General features: G+C 42.0%; 3 protein-coding genes across 3 annotated transcripts; all 3 read right to left on the reverse strand.

The window, feature by feature from the left end:
* Positions 1 to 4,920: 4,920 nt before the first annotated feature.
* LOC311143812 (NAD(P)H dehydrogenase [quinone] 1-like) lies at positions 4,921 to 6,662 on the reverse strand (the record flags this gene model as incomplete). Its single annotated transcript, XM_084179690.1, has 6 exons — positions 4,921 to 5,220; positions 5,449 to 5,550; positions 5,784 to 5,897; positions 6,055 to 6,185; positions 6,347 to 6,511; positions 6,659 to 6,662. The coding sequence occupies 6 exons, from the start codon at positions 6,660 to 6,662 to the stop codon at positions 4,921 to 4,923; spliced, it is 816 nt and encodes a 271-aa protein (XP_084035816.1).
* Positions 6,663 to 11,276: 4,614 nt separating this feature from the next.
* Positions 11,277 to 13,023, reverse strand: LOC311143813 (NAD(P)H dehydrogenase [quinone] 1-like; the record flags this gene model as incomplete). The annotated part of the gene is made up of 6 exons (XM_084179691.1): positions 11,277 to 11,576; positions 11,805 to 11,906; positions 12,137 to 12,250; positions 12,408 to 12,538; positions 12,700 to 12,864; positions 13,020 to 13,023. 6 exons carry the CDS (start codon positions 13,021 to 13,023, stop codon positions 11,277 to 11,279), a joined length of 816 nt encoding a protein of 271 aa, XP_084035817.1.
* Positions 13,024 to 24,632: 11,609 nt separating this feature from the next.
* LOC311143814 (NAD(P)H dehydrogenase [quinone] 1-like) lies at positions 24,633 to 26,379 on the reverse strand (the record flags this gene model as incomplete). Its single annotated transcript, XM_084179692.1, has 6 exons — positions 24,633 to 24,932; positions 25,161 to 25,262; positions 25,493 to 25,606; positions 25,764 to 25,894; positions 26,056 to 26,220; positions 26,376 to 26,379. The coding sequence occupies 6 exons, from the start codon at positions 26,377 to 26,379 to the stop codon at positions 24,633 to 24,635; spliced, it is 816 nt and encodes a 271-aa protein (XP_084035818.1).
* Between the last annotated feature and the right edge of the window lie 988 nt (positions 26,380 to 27,367).

Here is a 27,367-nt window from a genome sequence, read left to right on the forward strand (position 1 = left end):
AAAGCATTGTAATTTTTTTATTTTTTTTTTATTTATTTAACCTTTATTTAACCAGGAAGGGCTCATTGAGATTTAAAATCTATTTTTCAAGAGCGTCCTGGCCAAGATAGGCAGCACCAAGTCATTACAAAAAATTACAGACAGACAACATGAAAAACTACAAGTAATCTAGTAAAAACCATTCATGAATTCACAAGAGTATAACAATATCAAAAACAGCAAATTAAAGACATTGACAGGTCAGGGAATCAGCCTCAAAATCCTTCATCAGAGATTTAAAAACACCAATCGGGACAAGTTCTTCCAGTTTAAAATTATTTTGTAAGGTGTTCCAAGACGATGGCGCAGAGTACATAAAAGACCTTTTACCAAATTCAGTTCGGACATTTGGAACAGTTAGCAGGATAAAGTCCAGTGAACGAAGAGAGTACCCACCACATTTCTGAACAATAAAAATGCCCAAAATTGGGACAAATCATTCACTAAACCCTAAACCTCAACTAAATCTTGTAATGAATAATGTGGAAATTAAGAAAGTTGAGGCGACTAAACTTATTGGAGTATCCCTAGATTGTAAACTGTCATAGTCAAAACATGTTTATGCAACAGTAGCTAAGATTGGGAGAAGTCTGTCCATAATAAAGCGCTGCTCTGCCTTCTTAACAACACTATCAACAAGGCAAGTCCTACAGGCCCTAGTTTTGTCGCACCTGGACTACTGTCCAGTTGTGTGGTCAGGTGCCAAAAACAGGGATTTAGGAAAATAATCTGTAAAAGTTTGTGAGGGTTTTAGGTGCCAAGACACATTTCTTCAGCCTCCTTAGGTTAAAGAGGCTCTGTTGCGCCTTCTTCACCACACTGTCTGTGTGGGTGGACCATTTCAGTTTGTCAGTGATGTGTACGCCAAGGAACTTGAAGCTTTCCACCTTCTCCACTGCGGTTCCGTCGATGTGGATAGGGGGGTGCACCCTCTGCTGTTTCCTGAAGTCCACGATTGAGAGGGTGAGAGGTTATTTTCCTGGCACCACAATCCCAGAGCCATCACCTCCTCCCTGTAGGCGGTCTCGTCATTGTTGGTAATCAAGCCAACTACTGTTGTGTCGTCTGCAAACTTGATGAATGAGTTGGAGGCGTGCTTGGCCACGCAGTCATGGGTGAACAGGGAGTACAGGAGGGGGCTGAGCACGCACCCTTGTGGGGCCCCAGTTTTGAGGATCAGTGTAGTGGAGATGCTGTTTCCTACCTTCACCACCTCGCCCGTCAGGAAGTCCAGGACCCAGTTGCACAGGGCGGGGTTCAGACCCAGGGCCTCGAGCTTAATGATGAGCTTGGAGGGTACTAAGGTGTTGAATGCTGAGCTATAGTCAATGAACAGCATTCTTACATAGGTATTCCTCTTGTCCAGATGGGATAGGGCAGCGTGCAGTGTGATGGCGATTACATCGTCTGTGGATCTATTGGGGCGGTAAGCAAATTGAAGTGGGTCTAGGGTGACAGGTAAGGTAGAGGTGATATAATCCTTGACTAGTCTCTCAAAGCACTTCATGATGACAGAGGTGAGTGCTACGGGGAAATATTCATTCAATAAATTGTTATAAAAAAGAAGCCATCCACCTTTGATGGGCTATCAGCAGGACAATAGACTCTTGCCAAGTTAATTTTTATGAACTTGAAATGTATTAAAGAATGTTTTAGCTATAATAATACTAATTGTAATAATACATAAGAAGGATATCAAGGAGGGTAGGAGGAGTGCATGCTGTGCGCTTATTACAGTATTTGTCTCAAACATGTTCTGTTAGATTACAATATTTTTCTGACCGTTTGGAACAGTTTAAACAACACCACAAGTACAATAATAATTTACAAACAAATATAATCAATTCCATATAGTCTAAAAAGGTATTAAAGTGTTTAATACAGCCAAGATTAAAAACAGTTGCATGCATTTGTGAATGCAATTGCTTTAGCTGACATGTTGTGGTTTATTTATTGTTAAATTATTTAAGGATCCATATGTTATTTTGTTTTGTAACTAAAATGCTTGACTGTATTTAAAGGCATGAATGACTTGTATACTGTCACGGATTCTGCCGAGGCTGCTCCTCCTCCTTGCTCGGGCAGGCTTCGGCGTTCGTCGTCCCCGGAGTACTAGCTGCTGCCGTTCGATGTTATCGGTGTCTGTCTAGTTTTGTCTGTATTGTTTACACCTGTTCCACATTATGTTTGATTGTTGCCCTATAATTATCCCTTCACGTATGTCGTTTGTGAGCGGGTTATTGCCTCCCTGCGTGGAGTTATTCTGTGTTCATCTTTTCAGTATCGGATTAAAGTACGTTTCCGAGAGTCCGTGTCCTGCGCCTGACTTCTTCAACCGCATCTCACTGACAGACGTGACATATACTGTGTAATGAGATGAACGAATTAAGGAATGATTGATTGATATATATTGAAGTAGACCTTTAGGCCAATAACACTAAATGAGGACCCACTGTAAGTACATGGGGGCTGCCATCTTTATGCACCTTCGCCATTACAACACTTGTGGACCAATTTACCTGGATGAGATTAAATACGTGCAGCATTGAGTGAATGTAAAGCAATTACATGAAATGACGACTGGCGAGCCTCTCTATGTTACACAAATACCTAGCTAACGTGGGGGAAAGTGAAGTTAGCAAGCGCATGCGAGAGGGAAGCTACCGACACACACACATTTTACATTTTAGTCATTTAGCAGACGCTCTTATCCAGAGCGACTTACATGAGCAATTAGGGTTAAGTGCCTTGCTTAAGGGCACATCGACAGATTTTTCACCTAGTCAGCTCGGGGATTAGAACCAGCGACCTTTCGGTTACTGGCACAACGCTCTTACCCACTAAGCTACACACCCTTTTAACAGCTAGCTAACCTCTATTATTGATAGTTCTTCTGGTAACGAATAATTGTTTCTACATAACCAGGAAAATCCATTGAACTTTATATCAGTATTTAGCAGCTACGTATTATCTATGAACAGGTTATTACTGCGTTCTTACCTAGTGGTTGGCGTCTTACTGTAAGTATCCGTACACTGCCTTATTGACTATCGGTGGAGCTAGCTGGTAAAGCAAGCTCTTGGCTAAACCCAGTCAGGAGAAGAGCGAAAACGTTTTCTCCCAGAGAAAAGCATTTCATGCAGTTATTCGCTGTTCCTTCAATTAAGTTGTGACCTCCAGTTCTGATAACTGCTGCTATAGCAGCATCAACACCAACCTCAAGAGCAGCCATTGTTATGATTTTCGACTTCTTCACCCAGTACAGGTGCTCTTCATTGTCGTCATCAACTAAACCAGCCCCACAGATTATCAGAGGACACTGATTGGTCCGGCCATATGTTGGAAGGGGCTCAAACGGTTTGAATCTGGTCGTGGCCAGACTGCATCCTTGCAACGAAAAAAGAATAACTGATATCCTGTTTTTGGTCATAATTGTTTATGACTGACTTCTCGTTAAGGTCACGTCGTGCCCAGACAGAGAAACTAATTTACTGCCCCGTCAAAACAAATAGGCAGTCATTTGATTGTAAAAATTATATGTAATATTATTCCAAGTCCTTCAAACTGGAAATATATAGTTACTGCTCTTAAGTGTCATATCCATTTAATTCAGTGTTTTGTCTCATTGTAAGGGGTCTAATGTAATGTCTGTTAAGTTTGTGTTCTTACTTTTCCCCTTATAACGACTTTGAGTTGCTATTGCCTTCTATTGGATATTTTCAACCAGTGCCTTTAAAAACTGTTGGTTTGCGTGATTAACACCAGTCATTTAGGCTTCAAACACTGTGCCAGAAAGGTTTTTCTGAATGGATGTGCTTGTTTTACCTCCCTGAGATATCCAGAGCAGCCGATCCTGGCACGAGTACCCACTTCCTCCCATTGATTGTGGAGAATAGCCTTCCTGTCAGCGTATGGGAGATGAGAACCATAGCAGAGCAGGATGGGACAGGACTGGTGATGTCCCTCCAGACAAACATACCCTGGCCCAAACCCTGCAACTATTTCTGACAAGCATGGTTGCTTCAGAGCCTATACATGCTCAAATATACCCACCCTTGACACAGGTTACATGCCACAAACCTCAATTACCCGTTCAGGGAAAACTCCTGGCCCTATGGCAAACACTCGCACAAACACTGCAAAAAGCTTGAGCTCGCCCCTAGTTTTGCTTCCTGTGTCTAGGAACAGCAGTCCCAGATGAACCCAAGGGCTCGGACCATGTTCCCAGTGTGCTTCCGCTGTGGAATTAAGTGCCTCCCACCAAAACAAGGGAGCTCCCCTGACTCCAAACCGATCCCAGAGGTACATTTTCACTAAACAGTTGCAGAAATCCTAATCTGGAGAAACAAGCAGTGTATTCATAGCACAATGCAATAACTTAGCGCTGAATGTAAAGAAAGCCCTCTGCGACCTTGCCTATGGTAAGCCTTCTCCTAAACGGATCAATTTCTTCCCGCTGTATGGAAGCTGAGGGCTTTGAGTGGCAGGGAACAGGCCCCGCCGGTTGACCCAAACCAAAGCGACATGTGGGAGAGGGATCAAGCCACCCCATAAGTGAGAGCGCATACAGGTCACAGCATGTCTGCGTGGGGAGAGTATGGAACTGAGTGTTACGAAGCTGCTTTTGTAAAGTAGTGAGCCTCAACCCAGTGGCTACCATACAAGTTTAGCGAACTAAACAAAATACTTGAATGCCATCAGAAAATGTGGAAGACTGCAGACGAGTTAATTAGTCAGTTGACCAACTATGAAACCTAGGTTAAAGCATTGAATAACAAGTGTGGTATTAAAGTGAACACCATTCAGTTTAAGGAAGCCAATCTTTATTTGTTATTTAGAGCATAAGCAGCATGTGTAGGGATGACAGTCCTCCAGTATCCTTCACACCCCAGCTTTGAGCTGGCTGTTGGGTGGGAGGGGCTTGCCCAGGTGGATTCCGACAGACAGGCCAAACGCATTGGCTGAGTGCTTCTCCTGGACATCCTCTTTGAGCTGGAAGCCCCTCCCACCATCAAAGCTGTCAGAGGGTGTGAAAGTAAGCGGTACTTCTCCCAGAAGCCCTTGCAGCCGTGTGCGCCATGCCTCCAGCATGCTGTCCCGAGCCTCAGCGGGGATGTGGGGTGGAGCCCAGAAGATCTGAGGAGCCAGAACCTGGAAACCACAGTAGTGCAGGATGCCGTTCTAAAGAGAGGGAATGAACTTATTCAATAACCATGCCAAAGTATATAAAACATGAATTGATTTGTCCAACTGAAGCAGTCCTCCAATCATTAAAATTAGCACTTTCCAACCTGGAAGTCAAATGCTTATAATAAAAGCAGACATCCAGTGGAGATAACATATAGAAAGCTAAAGCACGTTGCAGTACAGCAGTCTACATGCTGGTAGTGTCAGCCAAGCCTAATATACCTGCAGTGGCCACAGGGTGACATTCATGTCTCCATTGATACCATTGGCACTGAACATAGACTCCTGGGATCCAGTGGTGAAGGACAGCATGGCTTTCTTGTCCTGGAGGGAAACAAGGTGAGGAGACATTGATATGAATGGACCACAGAATGGGAGGAACCTTGAAGAAGCATGTAAACCAACTATTTGTGGTGTTATTAAAAGGCCCATTGCAGTAAAGGTCTCCTGTGTCATTGTACAACAGCTGATGTAACAGTAAGAACAAAATCTGAGTCATTTCTTGATCATTGCTGGTTGAAAATGTAATCTACATAGGCCCTACATGCATCCCCTACCTTGAAGATGCCCTGGCTGTACCTCTTTTCTGAGGTGTAGGCAAATCCCAGTGTGAGCACCCGGTCCATCCAGCCCTTCATGATGGCAGGAACAGTGAACCAGTACATAGGAAACTGAGAGATGAGACACTAGTCAAAAACCAGCACCTGGAATGGGTGCATTTCAGCCACCATCCAAAAAGCACTAAAGGCTCTACACTTAAAATGAGGATAGGAAAATTGGCTTCATCAACGTAAGCCTAAGACACTTCACAGTACTGCAGGAGATCACCTGGAATATGACAAGCTCCGCTTCAGAGAGTTTGCAGTGTTCCTCAGTGATATCAGCAGAGAGTCGGCCCTCCTTCCATGCCAGCATGGTCTCCTCTCCATACTGGAAGTGCTCAGCATCCTTCACCTCCCCTGATAAATCATAACAGACTGAGACTAAGCAAGTTGAGGTAGAAAAGAAAAAGCTCTTGCCAACAGAAAATTGTTGTGACCTTAAGCATTTAATAGGCACTCAAGCTTATACACTTATCATTCACTACTGTAATGAAGTAACGCATGGTTCAGACTGTTACCAGTGATGTCATCAACAGTAGCAGAGGCTTTAAACTTCATGGCGTAGAGGTCAGACACCTCCACCTTACAGCCCTGAGCAGTCAGAGCTGTCACAGCTGCATCTTTAGCTGCAGCGTTAAATGACCCAGTACTCTGGTGGGCGTACACGATCAGAACCTTCTCAGCTGCAACCAGATCAGATAAGCCACATCAAGTATTGAAGATAATGCTTTTCTTACTCAATGAAACAAACTTCTAGCATAAAGGCAAAATGAAAACAGCAACTAATCTGGAAGACACAAAAGTGTTTAGGACTCTTACAAATCACTCACCCATTTTGTGTGGTATGGTCTGCTGCTTGTGCTCAGCTAAGGGTCAAGGTGACTTGGAGGGAAACTAGCTGAGACTGACTTAGGGCTGAGACTGCTGCTTTTGTAATGCTCTCTGGACCAAACACACCCTCTCACACAGCTGCCTGTCAATCAGCAATCAAGCTAGTAATCTGTCAGTCAATCAATCAGTCTGTCATTTATCCTGCCCTCTGGGAGAATATGTTGGTTTTGCTCGACTCCTCGTGGAATCCCAAAATATATGTTCAAAGTGGTAAAAAATACATTTAGACATTTTATAGAAAAAAAGATAATGAGCATATGGTTTGTAATTGTTTTGTGTTTGGCAAAACTAGATTAATTAAAAACCTTTCAGATAGGGTATAGCAATCAAAACATCTGGCCTGCATGGTCCTCTGTAGGATTATTTGGAAAAGTAAGCAAGCACCAACATGTTTCATAAAGAAGCCCTCAGATACCCTCTGGTGGTTCGAACGAGCATTAATGGCAACAATGGTTGACAGTAATTTGTGACTCGTTTCAGGAAACTAGGCGTATGTCGCGCGTCACTACTTCACAGGAGAGCCATTTGAACGTAAACTTTTTTTTTTACAGAAATGCCTTCTGGAATGTGTCAACTTTCATGTGGCTTAATTGCAAACTTGTATGCCATCTGTAAATACGAATACAATTGTTAAATTACGAGCCTAGATGGTTTAGCCACGGAAAAAGACAGCAACCTAGCCATGATTGGCTGAGATAATGAATGGGCTGGAAATGCCGAGAGATGAGTTCGGATTGGCCTGCCATGTAGCGCGCTTCTGTCTATAACATGAGCTGGTCAGTATGTGTAGGTAATCCTTTCTAACACAGCTTTTTTGAAATATATAACGCAGTAGAACTGCATAAGTGTTGCTCTCCACTTTCTGGAGGACCGAGTTTTGAAATCAGTATGATAGCTAAGGAGATGAAGAAAATTCTGCCGTTTGATTGCAAATATGCAGACGGAGTCGAAAAAAGAACACACAGAAGGCTGTTGTATAAAACACCTGTCTCCGGATTACATCTTCAAACTAAGGGCAACCATGGCATCCGTGACATAGAGGGAGAAGCGTCCATCCATGTATACGGGTAAGATAGTCTAGCTAGCTAGTCTAGCATTTTCAGATATTACACGTTTCTAATTTTGTCAGGAAGTCGTTTTGATTTCAAGTTAAAGTGTACTGTTAGCTAGCTAGCTAACGTTAGCTGGCAGGCTCGCTAGCTAACGTTACGTGTATGATCTGTGTAGTAATATTATTCGTATCTCAGAGCAATTCACATTGCTAGTTATAGCCTAATGTTAGCTAGCTAACATTGAACCTGGTTGGTTAGCTACCTGCAGATTCATGCAGGGTAGTAACGTTAAGAGTTGGGATTATGGTTCATTGTTTAGCTAGCTAGCTAAACAACAAAAGACTCCACTATGCAAGTAACCATTTCAATAGAATGTTCATGGGGTCAGGATAACAACCTCTCCCTCAACGTGATCAAGACAAAGGAGATGATTGTGGACTACAGGAAAAAAATAGGACTGAGCACGCTCCCATTCTCATCGACAGGGCTGTAGTGGAACAGGTGGAGAGCTTCAAGTTCCTTGGTGTCCACATCACCAACAAAGTATCATGGTCCAAACACACCAAGACAGTCGTGAAGAGGGCACGACAAAGCCTCTTCCCACTCAGGAGACTGAAAAGATTTGGCATGGGTCCTCAGATCCTCAAAAAGTTATACAGCTGCACCATCGAGAGCATCCTGACTGGTTGCATTACCGCCTGGTATGGCAACTGCTCGGCCTCCGACCGCAACGCACTACAGAGGGTAGTGCGTATGGCCCAGTACATCACTGGGGCCATGCTTCCTGCCATCCAGGACCTCTATACCAGGCAACCTAGTCATAGACTGTTCTCTCTGCTACCGCTTGGCAAGCGGTACCGGACCGCCAAGTCTAGGTCCAAAAGGCTTCTTAACAGCTTCTACCCCCAAGCCATAAGACTCCTGAACCTCTAATCATGGCTACCCAGACTATTTGCATGTCTCAGTTGGTGTTTGCGCATGGAGCACTCTAACGCCCTTACCAGAGCTATAATCTGCCACTAGTTCTGGTCTAGGACATAGCTGGTAGCTAGCTAGCTCTAGTCCACACTAATTAGCTCTGGTCCAGGGCGTATCTTGTAGCTAGCTAGCTCTGGTCTGCACTAGCTCTGGTCCAGGCCATAGCTAGTAGCTAACTAGCTCTGTTCCAGCTCTGGTCCAGGGCATAGCTAGTAACTAGCTAACTCTGGTCCGCACTAGCTCTGGTCCAGGGCTAGCTAGCAGTTAGCTAGCTAATGTAGCTAGTGGCTAACTAGCTACTACGCACTAACTAGCTAATCATGTAATTTACCACCTGTGCTGTTGGGGGCAGTAACGCATCATCCTCTCTGGCAACATTCAAGATCCTGTCTCAGCTCGTATGTCTCACAGCATCTGTGCCATGAAAAGGTATCTGCTGGAGCCAGACACTATTGGTATTTTTGGCTACTTGCTATTGTTTTATGCATTTATATTAGCAAGTGGTCTTTTGGAATGTAGAATGTGTGCCACATAATAAAATGTATAAATGTATTTTTTCTAATTCTGAATTATTTTATTCAATGTAATAGGAAAATATTACTGTTGATTACTTTTGAATAATAGCAAAAGTGCAGCATAGAGGCTAGTCATTTCATGTTATTGCTTTGCACTGGATTTATTCACATCCAGTAATAAAAGCCCAGAACCAGCAGCAGTGTGTCCCGTGTCCATTCAATCTACATGCGCCACAACACAAGCAGAACCAAAACCTGTCTGGGGAGAAAGCGCATGAAATGAAATTGGATGTACATAAAAAGTAAAGTAACGGTAAGGTACACAGAAACTATTAAGTAATAGTAATTTACTTGGTAACAGAGGAACAGATCATTGCTTTAGAATAGTGTCAAGGCCCAGTACGTACACTGAAACTATATAGAAATTACCAGCAAATTATATGATAACTTAAGTACAGCGTTAAAATAACTGACGATCGGAAAGTAACAGGAAACAGGTAAACGAGACGGAAACGACAAGGTAACTACCTAGCTACAAGCAAAGACCCAAAAGGTCAGCCCACAAAGAACAAGTATGTTGTTTCTCAAACTTTTGTTAAGGTCTTTCTCCAAAAGTTCCAAGTACATTCTTAATAAGTATACATGATGCTGCTAAGAGAAGGTAAAATGGCCTCATACTTGTGCTTATTGACCCCTATTTTTTTCTACATAACCAGGGAAATACATTGAACTTTATCACTATTTAGCAGCTACATACTACAGTATCTATTAACATGTCATTATTGCATTCTTACCTGTAAGGGGTCTAATGTAAGGTTCTACTGTTCTTACTTTCCCCTTACATTCAGCAAATTTGAATTGCTATTTCCTTGACTGGATATTTTCAACCAGCGCCTTTAAAAACTGTTAGTTTGTGTGATTCACACCTGTCCTTTAGGCTTCAAACAGCACCAGGAAGGTTTTTCTGAATGGATGCGTGTTTCAGCTCCGAGAGATCCAGATCTGCTCACCCTGGCAAGAGTACCCAAGTCCTCCAATTGATTGGTAGGAAGGCTATTCTCCACACAGTCAGTGTGGGAGAATAAGAGCAGGATGGGTCCAGGACTGGAGATCTCCCTTGACAAACATACCCTGGCCCAAACCCTTCAACCAGTTGACAAGCATGGCTACCTCAGAGCCTGTACATGCTCAAATATAACTACCCTTCGAAAATGTTACATGCCACAAACTTCAATTACACGTTCAGGGAAAACTCCTGGCCCTACAAACGCATAAGCTCGCCTTCCTGTGTTCTAGAACCGCAGTCCCAGATGAACCCCAAGCGCTCAGAACATGTTCCAAGTGCGCCTCTGCCGTGTTGGAAGGAGTGCGTTCAGCCAAAACAAGGGTGCTCCCACAAAGGAGTCAGAACAGAGGCCTCTTACACACCAAGCAGCCACAGATGCCAGGTGTATTTGGGATCACTGAACAGTCACAAACATCCTAAACTTGAATAACAGAAGCAGCATATTAATAGCACAATGCATTAACTTAGTGCTGAACATTTAAACAAATGACTAGCGACCTTGCCTGTGAGAAGCCGTCGCCTACACAGACATTGTCTATGTCCTCCATCTCAAAGCTGAGGGCTTGGCGTGGCAGGATATGGGCCCCTTTTTCTGTTGACCCAAACCAAAGCCACCTCTGGGAGAGGGGTTTGAGACCTCAAGCCAGCCCTTCAGTGGGAGATCGCATACAGGTCACAGCATGTTTAATCAGGCTGCTTTTGTAATGTATTGAGCCACAAAACTGTAATTACCATACAAGAGTAGTGAACTACACTAACACCTGAATTTGTCAGAAGCTGCAGAGGAGTTTGAATTAATCAGTTGACCAAGTATGAAACCTAGGTTAAAGCATTGAATAACAAGTGTGGTATTAAAGTGAACACCATTCAGTTTAAGGAAGCCAATCTTTATTTGTTATTTAGAGCATAAGCAGCATGTGTAGGGATGACAGTCCTCCAGTATCCTTCACACCCCAGCTTTGAGCTGGCTGTTGGGTGGGAGGGGCTTGCCCAGGTGGATTCCGACAGACAGGCCAAACGCATTGGCTGAGTGCTTCTCCTGGACATCCTCTTTGAGCTGGAAGCCCCTCCCACCATCAAAGCTGTCAGAGGGTGTGAAAGTAAGCGGTACTTCTCCCAGAAGCCCTTGCAGCCGTGTGCGCCATGCCTCCAGCATGCTGTCCCGAGCCTCAGCGGGGATGTGGGGTGGAGCCCAGAAGATCTGAGGAGCCAGAACCTGGAAACCACAGTAGTGCAGGATGCCGTTCTAAAGAGAGGGAATGAACTTATTCAATAACCATGCTAAAGTATATAAAACATGAATTGATTTGTCCAACTGAAGCAGTCCTCCAATCGTTAAAATTAGCACTTTCCAACCTGGAAGTCAAATGCTTATAATAAAAGCAGACATCCAGTGGAGATAACATATAGAAAGCAAAAGCACGTTGCAGTACAGCAGTCTACATGCTGGTAGTGTCAGCCAAGCCTAACATACCTGCAGTGGCCACAGGGTGACATTCATGTCTCCATTGATACCATTGGCACTGAACATAGACTCCTGGGATCCAGTGGTGAAGGACAGCATGGCTTTCTTGTCCTGGAGGGAAACAAGGTGAGGAGACATTGATATGAATGGACCAAAGAATGGGAAGAACCTTGAAGGAGCATGTAAACCAACCATTTGTGTTATTAAAAGGCCCATTGCAGTAAATGTCTCCTGTGTCATTGTACAACAGCTGATGTAACAGTAAGAGCAAAATCTGAGTCATTTCTTGATCATTGCTGGTTGAAAATGTAATCTACATAGGCCCTACATGCATCCCCTACCTTGAAGATGCCCTGGCTGTACCTCTTTTCTGAGGTGTAGGCAAATCCCAGTGTGAGCACCCGGTCCAGCCAGCCCTTCATGATGGCAGGAACAGTGAACCAGTACATAGGAAACTGAGAGATGAGACACTAGTCAAAAACCAGTACCTGGAATGGGTGCATTTCAGCCACCATCCAAAAAGCACTAAAGGCTCTACACTTAAAATGAGGTTAGGAAAATTGGCTTCATCCACGTAAGCCTAAGACACTTCACAGTACTGCAGGAGATCACCTGGAATATGACAAGCTCCGCTTCAGAGAGTTTGCGGTGTTCCTCAGTGATATCAGCAGAGAGTCGGCCCTCCTTCCATGCCAGCATGGTCTCCTCTCCATACTGGAAGTGCTCAGCATCCTTCACCTCCCCTGATAAATCATAACAGACTGAGACTAAGCAAGTTCAGGTAGAAAAGAAAAAGCTCTTGCCAACAGAAAATTGTTGTGACCTTAAGCATTTAATAGGCACTCAAGCTTATACACTTATCATTCACTACTGTAATTAAGTAACGCATGGTTCAGACTGTTACCAGTGATGTCATCAACAGTAGCAGAGGCTTTAAACTTCATGGCGTAGAGGTCAGACACCTCCACCTTACAGCCCTGAGCAGTCAGAGCTGTCACAGTTGCATCTTTAGCTGCAGCGTTAAATGACCCAGTACTCTGGTGGGCGTACACGATCAGAACCTTCTCGGCTGCAACCAGATCAGATAAGCCACATCAAAGTATTGAAGATGATGCTTTTCTTACTCAATGAAATAAACTCATTTCTTCTAGCATAAAGACAAAGTGAAAATGGCATCTAATCTGGAACACACAAAAGCGTTTAGGACTCTTACAAATGACTCACCCATTTTGTGTGGCATGGTCTTCTGCTTGTGATGAGCTAAGGGTCAAGGTGACTTGGAGGGAAACTAGCTGAGACTGACAGGGCTGAGACTGCTGCTCTTGTAATGCTCTCTGGACCAAACACACCCTCTCACACAGCTGCCTGTCAATCAGCAATCACGCTAATCGTCTGTCAGTCAATCAATCAAGAAGTCTGTCATTTCTCTTTCTCCCCAGGAGAATCTCAATTGATTTTGTTCGACTCCTCAGGTCCTCGTGGACTCCCAAACTATATGTGTTGAGTGTTGAAAAAAAATTGAGCTGATTATAGATCAGTGTGTTTACATGTGTTGTGGGTGTGTTCGCTATAGGTGCAGATAGGGTTGCAAAGGGAGGGTACATTTTTGGTAACATCCAAAGTTGAAGTTTGTTAACTTTCAAGGATTTTATGTAATTTATAACATGACATCTAGTGGCATTTTTCCACCCAGATTATCACAGGTGTCTTTAATTATCTCTGGCCCTCTGTGTGGCCTTATCACATGTAAAATATATAAAATAATACAATACGATGATTTTAAAATAGAAATATAACCTATCAACTTAGTGAATACCATTGGTGTTTAATATGAGGGTTTCAGCCAGGGGCGGAATGGCCCTATTCCTGGTTGGCCAGTCTGATCAGACCTGTATATAGCCTTGGTCCGTGACATTAGAACACTGCATGCGCACATACCAACTGAGAAGCAAAAACACCATCTGAGACGTTCACAGACCGGGCGCCCTCAGCGCTCACTGTCTGCAGCTGGATGCTTCTAAAAAATACAGGAAAAAGACCAAACAAAACAATGGTGCATAAAGATGGAGGAATTCAGATATGACGTCTTTGTTTGAGCACTATCCAAATACTTTTAAAAATACGCCACGTGACATGGTTCAATGTGCTACTTTTCTTTTTTTTCAAATTGCAGCTGACTTTGAGCTAAAATTGGGATCATCTGCACTGAGTGTACAAAATATTAGGAACACCTGCTCTTTCCATGACAGACTGAACAGGTGAATCCAGATGAAAGCTATGACCCCTTGATGCTGTCACCTGTTAAATGCACTTCAATCAGTGTACATGAAGGGGAGGAGACCGATTAAAGAAAATTTATTTTGTTTTAAGACAATTGTCTTCAGGCAATTGAGGCATGGATTGTGTATGTGTAACATTCAGAATGTGAATGTGAAGATAAAATATGCATGTCTCGTTGAACGGGGTATGGTAGAAGATGCCAGGTGCACTGCTTTGAGTGTGTCAAGAACTGCAACATGCTGGGTTTTTCTCGCTCCACAGTTTCCCGTGTTAATCAAGAATGGTCCACCATCCTAAACGAAAGCCTCATGTGAAGCAGACAATGCAGAGTCGTTCTTTGCTGAAGAAAGAAGAAAGAAACTGAATGAAAGAGAGTACAGCGAGGAAAAAATGACAGGCAAGTAATCTGTATGCACATGGGCCCAATTCAGACCTGACTTAACCTCTACGGGATCGGTGTCCCGTATACGGGACGGTTGAGCTACCATGCGCTAATGTGATTAGCATGACTGTTGTAAGTAACAGCAAACTTTCCAGGACATAGACATGTATTATGTGACCAGAATGCTTAAATTCTTGTTAATCTAACTGCACTGTTCAATTTACAGTAGCTATTGCAGTGCAAGAATACCATGCTATTGTTTGAGGAAAGTGCAAAACAACAACAAAAATTGTCATGCAACTGGTTTGATATATTCACCTCTGAAGGTAAATAATGTACTTACATATCTTGCTCTGATTTGTCATCCTAAGGGTCCCAGAGATAAAATGTAGCATAGTTTTGTTTGATGAAATCAATTTTTATATTCAAATGTAGGAACTGGGTTCTACAGTTTGAACCCCTGCTGTCTCTGGCTCCACACCGACCCCGCCCGGCCATCTAGAAAGTTACTGTATAAGCTAATGATCCATCATGTATGACATTCCTGGGAGTGTGTATTACCATATCATTTTTGTATGTTCTCTATAGTTATGTACTTGAAAATGTATCAATTGACCAGACTTGATACAAAATAGTCCAGTATTAAAATGCTTCACTGGATCAATCTGAAACTTTTCACACACACTGCTTCCATCTAGTGGCCAAAATCTAATTTGAGCCTAAACTGCAATATTATAATGTGGCCTTTCTCTTGCATTTCAACTTCAAAGTGTTTCCTTTCAAATGGTATCAAGAATATGCATATCCTTGCTTCAGGTCCTGAGCTACAGGCAGTTAAATTTGGGTATGTCATTTTAGGCGAAAATTGAAAAAAAGGGTCTGATCGTTAAGAGGTTAAGCTTGCATAAATTGAACACAATTCCCTTTTCATGCGCTTTTCTCTCTATACATATTCTGACCTTGAACTTAAGCATGAGAATAGAATGCTAGTCATACACTTTTCGTTTTAGGTGGAGCTCAAAAAAATGAAGGTGTTTTGGAGGTGTGTCTACAGAAACACCGTATTTTGGACTTGACTTAATGCCACCATGTTTATGCGTAAGGAAACCATGAATAAGGTCGCGGGAACCTGCCGGTTACAAGTGGAAAAACCATCTACTTTCTTTTTCCTGATAGAAATATCAGTATTCTCCATGAACTGTAATTTATAAATTGATAATAGATCGGTAAATTAGTAATCCGTTTAGAGAAGGAGATTGTAAAGACACAGATGATTTTTCCTTATGATCCTTGGAGACGAATGTCAAACCAGCCAAATGGAAGCAAACTGAAAATCATACCAACATGACATGTATTGCAGACACTTTTCCACAGTGAAATAAGATTATTCTGTATATATAATGTATATAACCCCTTCAAATTAGTGGATTCGGCTATTTCAGCCACATACGTTGCTGACAGGTGTATACAATCGTAGGAACTGGGTTCTACAGTTTGAACCCCTGCTTCTACAATTTGAACCCCTGCTATCTCTGGCTCCACACCCACCCCGCCCTATGACGGTGCCACGTTGAAAGTCACTGAAGAGCTCAGTTACTTTCAACGTGGCACCGTCATAGGATGCCACCGTTCCAACAAGTCAGTTTGTCAAATTTCTACCCTGCTAGAGCTGCCCCGGTCAACTGTAAGTGCTGTTATTGTGAAGTGGAAACGTCTAGGTGTGAAGAGGAAACGTCTAGGAGCAACAACGGCTCAGCCGGGAAGTGGTAGGTCACTCTAGTGGAAAGCCTTCCCAGAAGAGTGGAGGCTGTTATAGCAGCAAAGGGGGGAACCAACTCCATATCAATGCCCATGATTTTGGAAAGAAATGTTTGATAAGCAGGTGTCCACAGACTTTTGGTCATGTAGTGTATATAAACAGCTGTGCCGTTATTCAGAATTTTAATTGTGTGCCCTCCCAATTTGCATGGATGAAATTTGGAGACCTGAACTATAGGCTTCTGTAGGGCTGAACATGCCAAGTTGATGTATGCGCTTTAGAATGTTTTTTAAATTTTATTATTTCACCTGTATTTAACCAGGTAAGCCAGTTGAGAACAAGTTCTCATTCACAACTGCGACCTGGCCAAGATAAAGCAAAGCAGTGCGATTAAAAACAACAACACAGAGATACATATGGAATAAACAAAAACAAAACGTACAGTCAATAAAACAACAGAAAATCTATATACAGTGTGTTTAAATGTAGTAAGTTATGGAGGTAAGGCAATAAATAGGCCATAGTGCAAAATAATTACAATTTAGTATTAACACTGGAGTGATAGATGTGCTGAAGATGATGTGCAAATAGAGATACTGGGGTGCAAATGAGCAAAATAAATCACAATGTCAATAACAATATGGGGATGAGGTAGTTGGGTGGGCTAATTACAGATGTGCTGTGTACAGGTGCAGTGATCGGTAAGCTGCTCTGACAACTGATGCTTAAAGTTAGTGAGGGAGATAAGTGTCTGCAGCTTCAGAAATTTTTGCAGTTCGTTCCAGTCATTTGCAGCAGATAACTGGAAGGAATGGCGGCCAAAGGAGGTGTTGGCTTTGGGGATGACCAGTGAGATATACCTGCTGGAGCGCATACTACGGGTGGGTGTTGCTCTGGTGACCAATGATCTAAGATAAGGCGGGGATTTGCCTCGAAGTGATTTATAGATGACCTAGAGCCAGTGGGTTTGGCGACGAATATGTAGTGAGGGCCAGCCAACGAGAGCGTACAGGTCAAATTGGTGGGTAATATATGGGGCTTTGGTAACAAAACGTATGGCACTGTGATCCAATTTGCGCAGCTGGGTCATGCAGCAAGACAATGATCCAAAACACACAATCAAGTCTACATGAAAATTGCTAAAAAGCAACAAATTGGACGTTTTGGAATGGCCTAGTCAAAGTCCAGACCTAATCCCAATTGAGATGTAGTGGCAGGACTTGAAACGAGCAGTTCATGCTTGAAAACCCACACGTCACTGAGTTAAAGCAGTTCTGCATGGAAGAGTGGGCCAAAATTCCTCCACAGCAACATGAGAGACTGATCAACAACTACAGGAAGCATTTGGTTGGAGTCAATGCAGCTAAAGGTGGCACAACCAGTTATTGAGTGTAAGGGGGCAATTACTTTTTCACACAGGGGAATTGGGTATTGCATAACTTTGTTTATGAAATAAATATGTAATTGTTGTGGTATTTGTCCACTTATGTTCCCTTTATCTAATATTAGGTTTTGGTTGAAGATCTGATAACATTCAGTATCACAAATATGCAAAAGTAGAGAAAATTAGAAAGGGGGAAAATACTTTTGCATAGCACTGTATATATATATATATATATATATATATATATATATATATATATATATATTCATCATTCAATTCCTTTTACCTTTCTTTCCTCTGTCAAGTCCTTGTAAGTTGTTCCTGAGGGTCGCTAGCATTAGTGGGTAATATTAGGCTAACATTGTGCAATAATTTGTGACATGTAGCCTATTTGAATCATTATGGAACTCAGACCACATGTAGCAGGTTAAACCTTGAGCCTGGTGCGCGATTCACGACGACTGGACCGTTGTCATACAGTTCCATGATTAGTGAGAATTAAGGTAAGATCATTGTTCAACTTATTGTACACTTTTTTTCCAACTTCCAATATTTTATGGATTGAACTTGAATATGAAAATTTCAGGAGGAATCAAACCACTGTATTTTTTTATTCATCAATATATTTAGTGAGTAAAGGTTCTCCAAACTGTTTTATTTATTCATACATACTTTCCTAACCCTAAAATGTGAATTAATAATCTACAAGATCAGATTATTTTTTATATCTACTTTAATGACTTTTTCATTGGCAAGATTAGCAAATTTAGGCATGACATGCCAGCAACAAACGTCTACCCTACAGATCCAAGTATAACTGACCAAATTATGAAAGACAAGCAATGTAATTTAGAATTCTGTGAAGTGAGTGTGGAAGAGGTGAAAAAATGGTTGTCTATCAGCAATGACAAGCCACCTGGGTTTGACAACTTGGTTGGAAAATTACAGATGATAATAGCGGATGATATTGCCACTCCTATTTGTCATATGTTCAATCTTACAAGAAAGTGTGTGCACTCAGGCCTGGAGGCCTGGAAGCAAAAGTCATTCCACTACCCAAGAATAGCAAAGCCCCCTTTACTGGCTCAAATAGCCAACCAATCGGCCTGTTACTAACCCAAATTAAACTTTTGGAAAAATTGTGTTTGACCAGATACAATGCTATTTTACTGTAAACAAATTGATAACAGACTTTCAGCACACTTATAGGGAAGGGAATTCTCAACATGCACGGCACTTACACAAATGACTGATGATTGGCTGAGTGAAATTGATGATTTTGATGATAAAAAAGATTGTTGGAGCTGTTTTGCTAGACTTCAGAGCTGCTTTTGACATTATTGATCATAGTCTGCTGCTGGAAAAACGTACACTACTGGTCAAAAGGTTTAGAACACCTACTCATTCAAGGTTTTTCTTTATTTTTACTATTTTCCACATTGTAGAATAATAGTGAAGACATTAAAACTATTAAATAACACATATGGAATCATGCAGTAACCCAAAAAGTGTTAAACAAATCAAAATATATTTTATATTTGAGATTCTTCAAATAGCCACCATTTGCCTTGATGACAGCTTTGCACACTCTTGGCATTCTCTCAACAAGCTTCATGAGGTAGTCACCTGGAATGGATTTCAATTAACAGGTGTGCCTTTTTAAAAGTTAATTTTTGGAATTTCTTCCTTCTTAATGCGTTTGAGCCAATCAGTTGTGTTGTGACAAAGTAGGGTTGGTATACAGAAGATAGCCCTATTTGGTAAAAGACCAAGTCCATATTAAGGCATGAACAGCTCAAATAAGCAAAGAAAAATGACTTCACTATTATTCTACAATGTGGAAAATAGTAAAAGTAAATAAAAACCCTTGAATGAGTAGGTGTTCAAAAACGTAGGTGTTCAAAAACTTTTGACCGGTAGTGTGTGTTATGGCTTAATAACCCCTGCTATTTTATGGATAAAGAGTTACCAGTCTAACAGAACACAGAGAGTGTTCTTTAATGGAAGCCTCTCCAACATAATCCAGGTAGAGTCTGGCATTCCCTAGGGCACATGTCTAGGCCCCTTACTTTTTTCAATCTTTACTAATGACATGCCACTGGCTTTGATGACTCAAAACGATATACGTCAGCTACTACAGCGAGTGAAATCACTGCAACACTTAACAAAGAGCTGCAGTCAGTTTCGGAATGAGTGGCAAGAAATAAGTTAGTCCTAAATATTTCAAAAAATAAAAGCATTGTAATTGGGACAAATCATTCACTAAACCCTAAACCTCAACTAAATATTGTAATGAATAATGTGGAAATTAAGAAAGTTGAGGCGACTAAACTGCTTGGAGTATCCCTAGATTGTAAACTGTCATAGTCAAAACATGTTTATGCAACAGTAGCTAAGATTGGGAGAAGTCTGTCCATAATAAAGCGCTGCTCTGCCTTCTTAACAACACTATCAACAAGGCAAGTCCTACAGGCCCTAGTTTTGTCGCACCTGGACTACTGTCCAGTTGTGTGGTCAGGTGCCAAAAACAGGGACTTAGGAAAATTACAATTTACTAAGAACAGGGCAGCACGGCTGTCCATTAAAGTACACAGAGAGGTAACATTAATAATATGCATTTCAGTCTCTTATGGCTCAAAGTAGAGAAGGGATTGACTTCATCACTACTTGTTTTTGTAAGAATAATAATAATAATATGCCATTTAGCAGACGCTTTTATCCAAAGCGACTTACAGTCATGCGTGCATACATTTTTTTTGTGTGTATGGGTGGTCCCGGGGATCGAACCCACTACCATGGCATTACAAGCACCGTGCTCTACCAGCTGAGCTACAGTGTTGACATACCCCACAAGACATGCCACCAGAGGTCTTTTCACAATCTACAAGTCCATAACAGACTATGGGAGGTGCACAGTACTACACAGAGCCATGGCTACATGGAACTCTATTACAGATCAGGTAACTGACGCAAGCAGTAGAATCAGATTTTTTTTAAACAGATAAAAATACACCTTATGGAACAGCGGGGACTGTGAAGAGACACGCATACACATACACATGCACTCTACACACATGTACACATTAATTTTCTATTATAGATATGTGGTAGTAGAGCGGTGGCCTGAGGGCACACACTTAATGTTTTGTGAAAAGTGTTATGAAATGTAAAGTCATGTAATATCTTTAATTGTATATAACTGCCTTAATATTGTTGGACTGCAGGACGAGTAAGGGGATCCTTAATGAATACAGAATACAATACCAGTTGGTGCTGAAATGGAGACGAATATGCATAAATTGCTTTCTTTCATTGATTCTTATATTCTGACCCGTTCTCTCTATGTATTCTATTGAGTCTCTTGACAAAAGGGATGACTTAAGATAAATGTACTGAAAATCCCATTGAATAAAAACTCCACAAGAAAATCTGTTGGCCAGCAAGTGGGAGGGTTTACAGCGTTTGAATGAAATGTATTTTTAGCGCGCAAGTTAGCTGCACCTGCACAGCCCATCACGGGCCTAAAAATTTTACGTCTGAATACCAAACACTGAGAAGTGCGTAGGAAAGGTGTGCATAGGAAAGGCATAAATGTCTAAGTCGGGATCGTGCCCATGTTGTATACGGAGGGGAAAAAGGTTGCCCATATTTTCAAGACCTGAGATATTTAATTGATTTATTTGATTTATTAAATGTACTAGTTTATTTAGGCAATTTAATTGATTAGTTTAGGCTTGGTCTATTTAGTAGGCTATTCTGACTCACTCATTCATGGCTTTGGTTCAAAATAAATAAGCACCGACATCCTTTCTGATCGTCTTTACTTTTTTCCTTCTGTTTTTAAATTATATTTTATTTTCCAGCTGCACGCGTTTTAACTGTAGGTCTATATGGCCTGTGTATGGTCTATGAACAAAAGCCTGAATTAGACAAGTAAAGTTACTTAAACAATTTTTGGCAAAGAAATAACCAATTTAATTAGCAAAAATATTCTGTTCATCACTTGAACGAAATCCTGAATTAGCCAACAAATAACGCTAAAACAACTTTGAAAACAGTAAATTCATCACTCAGATTGCTTATGTAGGATTGTAAGGCACAAGTATCCTATTTTTCGAAAATCAAGTGTAAATGCAGCATTTTATTAACCCATGTTCTCGCTCAACTCCGGGACTAGGCTAATTTTTTTTAGTTTTTGCCCGATGCAAATTGTGTGAGAGGAAAGAGACTCTTGGACAGAAACATTTACACCTCAATTAATTTACAAAAGGATAGTCTAATAGCTCGGCTAGGTGGGAAAGCTGCGGTCAGTCATCTAAGCCATGGTAGGAGAACAGACTGATAAATAGGAATAGATTTTTATTTGTGCTACCGCAGTTCACAATGCACTAGCAAGTTGGGAGAATACTGATTATACCAGATGGTAATAGCATGTCATTTTTTATTATTTGGTTAGGTCACTTCCTTAAACCAGTGACCTAACCTTAACCACTTGGAATTAATGCATAAACCATTAACCTTTTGAGTTGTTTCTGTTTTAACCCTGTAATCACACACAATTAACCCTGTAACCAAGTGGGAAAAAATGACAAAAGAAGGCGCTTCTTACGGATTATATGTATATGATTACATGAAATGATTTATTTCAGTTGTTGTGGGACTGGAATGTTACTGAATAGATAACAACAATAGAAAGAATAATCTAGTGGCAATGGTAGAGAGTCAGGCGGAGAAGGCTTGTTGTAGAGGGTGAGAGAGGAGATTATGGTCACAATCATGGTTGGGCGGAGTATAGGCCTATGTGCTCACTGTGAATGGCCGACATGAATGCCCTTCACTCAACGTAATTGTTGATGAATAAAATGTTGACCTGCAGAAAGCTTGGTACCCTCTTCTAAACCACAGAGTCAGTGAAAGTGCATTGTAAATACGTTACAAAGCTGTGGGCCAAGTGTAAATCGTCTGGCAGCCTTACCTATTGTAGTGTATTGACAATATGATGGTGTTAAATGTTTTTAAATGGAACTGAAAGAATGTTGATTTTTGGTATCAAGAGGGAAGGTTTTAGCGTGACGTCACATATGACAGACAGGAAGTGGGTTGTAAGATACGGGAATTGGACAGTAGAGGGAGCCATTCAACTCTTGGAAGGCTATATAAAGGGGAGACTGGTGATTGGCCAGAGGAGGGAGTTTCATTGTTTATAAATAAGGGGGTTAGGCGAGGAAGACGTCAGAACGGCCATGGCAATCTGAGGGGCCGTTCTCCGGACATCGCAGGTCTGTACCTATGCTGTAAACTCGTGATTTTAATAAAAGCCTCTAACACGATACAGCATTACGGATTCTTTGTTGACAGCAATAATGACCACCATTCATCAGATACGACACTATTAAAATCAAATCACATACGTGTTTAGCAGATGTTCTGCTAAATGACTAAAATGTAAATGTTATTAAGGGTGTATCGAAATGCTTGTGCTTCCATCTCCGACAGTGCAGTAGTATCTAACAAGTAATATCTAACAATTTCACAACATATACCCAATACATACAAGGAATGGAATTTAAGAATATTTAACTCCCGAGTGGCGCAGTGACTGACCTCTCGTTAAGGTCACGTCGTGCCCAGACAGAGAAACTAATTTACTGCCCCTTCAAAACAAATATGCAGTCTTTTGATTGTAAAATTTCTATGTAATATCATTCCAAGTCCTTCAAACTGGAAATATATAGTTACTGCTCTTAAGTGTCATATCCATTTAATTCAGTGTTTTGTCTCATTGTAAGTGGTCTAATGTAATGTCTGTTAAGTTTGTGTTCTTACTTTTCCCCTTATTAACGACTTTGAGTTGCTATTGCCTTCTATTGGATATTTTCAACCAGTGCCTTTAAAAACTGTTGGTTTGCGTGATTAACACCAGTCATTTAGGCTTCAAACGCTGTGCCAGAAAGGTTTTTCTGAATGGATGTGCTTGTTTTACCTCTCTGAGATATCCAGAGCAGCCGATCCTGGCACGAGTACCCACTTCCTCAAAATTGATTGTGGAGAATAGCCTTCCTGTCAGCGTATGGGAGATGAGAACCATAGCAGAGCAGGATGGGACAGGACTGGTGATCTCCCTCCAGACAAACATACCCTGGCCCAAACCCTGCAACTATTGCTGACAAGCATGGCTGCTTCAGAGCCTATACATGCTCAAATATACCCACCCTTGACACAGGTTACATGCCACAAACCTCAATTACCCGTTAAGGGAAAACTCCTGGCCCTATGGCAAACACGCGCACAAACACTGCATAAAGCTTGAGCTCACCCTTCGTTGTGCTTCTTGCGTCTTGGAACAGCAGTCCCAGATGAACCCAAGGGCTCGGACCATGTTCCCAGTGTGCTTCTGCTGTGGAGTTAAGTGCTTCCCACCAAAACAAGGGAGCTCCCCTGACTCCAAACCGATCCTAGAGGTACATTTTCACTAAACAGTTGCAGAAATCCTAATCCGGAGTAACAAGCAGTGTATTCATAGCACAATGCAATAACTTAGCGCTGAATCTAAAGAAAGCCCTCTGCGACCTTGCCTATGGTAAGCCTTCTCCTAAACGGATCAATTTCTTCCCGCTGTATGGAAGCTGAGGGCTTTGAGTGGCAGGGTACAGGCCCCGCCGGTTGACCCAAACCAAAGCGGCATGTGGGAGAGGGGTCAAGCCACCCCGTCAGTGAGAGAGCATACAGGTCACAGCATGTCTGCGTGGGGAGAGTATGGAACTGAGTGTTATGAAGCTGCTTTTGTAAAGTAGTGAGCCTCAACCCAGTGGCTACCATACAAGATTAGTGAACTAAACAAAATACTTGAATGCCATCAGAAAATGTGGAAGACAAGTTAATTAGTCAGTTGACCAACTATGAAACCTAGGTTAAAGCATTGAATAACAAGTGTGGTATTAAAGTGAACACCATTCAGTTTAAGGAAGCCAATCTTTATTTGTTATTTAGAGCATAAGCAGCATGTGTAGGGATGACAGTCCTCCAGTATCCTTACACCCCAGCTTTGAGCTGGCTGTTGGGTGGGAGGGGCTTGCCCAGGTGGATTCCGACAGACAGGCCAAACGCATTGGCTGAGTGCTTCTCCTGGACATCCTCTTTGAGCTGGAAGCCCCTCCCACCATCAAAGCTGTCAGAGGGTGTGAAAGTAAGCGGTACTTCTCCCAGAAGCCCTTGCAGCCGTGTGCGCCATGCCTCCAGCATGCTGTCCCGAGCCTCAGCGGGGATGTGGGGTGGAGCCCAGAAGATCTGAGGAGCCAGAACCTGGAAACCACAGTAGTGCAGGATGCCGTTCTAAAGAGAGGGAATTAACTTATTCAATAACCATGCTAAAGTATATAAAACATGAATTGATTTGTCCAACTGAAGCAGTCCTCCAATCGTTAAAATTAGCACTTTCCAACCTGGAAGTCAAATGCTTATAATAAAAGCAGACATCCAGTGGAGATAACATATAGAAAGCAAAAGCACGTTGCAGTACAGCAGTCTACATGCTGGTAGTGTCAGCCAAGCCTAACATACCTGCAGTGGCCACAGGGTGACATTCATGTCTCCATTGATACCATTGGCACTGAACATAGACTCCTGGGATCCAGTGGTGAAGGACAGCATGGCTTTCTTGTCCTGGAGGGAAACAAGGTGAGGAGACATTGATATGAATGGACCACAAAAGAGGAACACTGAAGGAGCATGTAAACCAACCATTTGTGGTGCTATTAAAAGGCCCATTGCAGTAAATGTCTCCTGTGTCATTGTACAACAGCTGATGTAACAGTAAGAGCAAAATCTGAGTCATTTCTTGATCATTGCTGGTTGAAAATGTAATCTACATAGGCCCTACATGCATCCCCTACCTTGAAGATGCCCTGGCTGTACCTCTTTTCTGAGGTGTAGGCAAATCCCAGTGTGAGCACCCGGTCCATCCAGCCCTTCATGATGGCAGGAACAGTGAACCAGTACATAGGAAACTGAGAGATGAGACACTAGTCAAAAACCAGTACCTGGAATGGGTGCATTTCAGCCACCATCCAAAAAGCACTAAAGGCTCTACACTTAAAATGAGGTTAGGAAAATTGGCTTCATCCACGTAAGCCTAAGACACTTAACAGTACTGCAGGAGATCACCTGGAATATGACAAGCTCCGCTTCAGAGAGTTTGCGGTGTTCCTCAGTGATATCAGCAGAGAGTCGGCCCTCCTTCCATGCCAGCATGGTCTCCTCTCCATACTGGAAGTGCTCAGCATCCTTCACCTCCCCTGATAAATCATAACAGACTGAGACTAAGCAAGTTGAGGTAGAAAAGAAAAAGCTCTTGCCAACAGAAAATTGTTGTGACCTTAAGCATTTAATAGGCACTCAAGCTTATACACTTATCATTCACTACTGTAATTAAGTAACGCATGGTTCAGACTGTTACCAGTGATGTCATCAACAGTAGCAGAGGCTTTAAACTTCATGGCGTAGAGGTCAGACACCTCCACCTTACAGCCCTGAGCAGTCAGAGCTGTCACAGCTGCATCTTTAGCTGCAGCGTTAAATGACCCAGTACTCTGGTGGGCGTACACGATCAGAACCTTCTCAGCTGCAACCAGATCAGATAAGCCACATCAAAGTATTGAAGATAATGCTTTTCTTACTCAATGAAATAAACTCATTTCTTCTAGCATAAAGACAAAGTGAAAATAGCATCTAATCTGGAACACACAAAAGCGTTTAGGACTCTTACAAATGACTCACCCATTTTGTGTGGCATGGTCTTCTGCTTGTGATGAGCTAAGGGTCAAGGTGACTTGGAGGGAAACTAGCTGAGACTGACTTAGGGCTGAGACTGCTGCTCTTGTAATACTCTCTGGACCAAACACACCCTCTCACACAGCTGCCTGTCAATCAGCAATCACGCTAATCGTCTGTCAGTCAATCAATCAAGAAGTCTGTCATATCTCTTTCTCCCCAGGAGAATCTCAATTGATTTTGTTCGACTCCTCAGGTCCTCGTGGACTCCCAAACTATATGTGTTGAGTGTTGAAAAGAAATTGAGCTGATTATAGATCAGTGTGTTTACATGTGTTGTGGGTGTGTTCGCTATAGGTGCAGATAGGGTTGCAAAGGGAGGGTATATTTCTGGTAACGTACAAAGTTGACGTTTGGTAACTTTCAAGGATTTTATGTAATTTATAACATGACATCTAGTGGCATTTTTCCACCCAAATTATCACAGTTGTCTGTAATTATCTCTGGCCCTCTGTGTGGCCTTATCACATGTAAAATATATAAAATAATACAATACGATGATTTTAGAATAGAAAATATAATGACAAAGCTGTAAAAGATTATCCTAAATATAACCTAGCAACTTAGTGAATACCACTGGTGTTTAATTTGAGGGTTTCAGCCAGGGGCGGAATGGCCCTATTCCTGGTTGGCCAGTCTGATTGGACCTGTGTTTGCCAGTCTGATCTGACCTGTATATAGCCTTGGTCCATGGCGTTAGAACACTGCATGCGCACATACCAACTGAGAAGCAAAAACACCATCTGAGAAGTTCACAGACCGGGCGCCCTCAGCGCTCACTGTCTGCAGCTGGATGCTTCTAAAAAATACAGGAAAAAGACCAAACAAAACAATGGTGCATAAAGATGGAGGAATCCAGATATGACGTCTTTGTTTGAGCACTATCCAAATACTTTTAAAAAATACGCCACGTGACATGGTTCAATGTGCTACTTTTC

This window comes from Coregonus lavaretus (genome assembly GCF_964263955.1).
Source record: "Coregonus lavaretus genome assembly, chromosome: 16".
NCBI lineage: Eukaryota > Metazoa > Chordata > Actinopteri > Salmoniformes > Salmonidae > Coregonus > Coregonus lavaretus.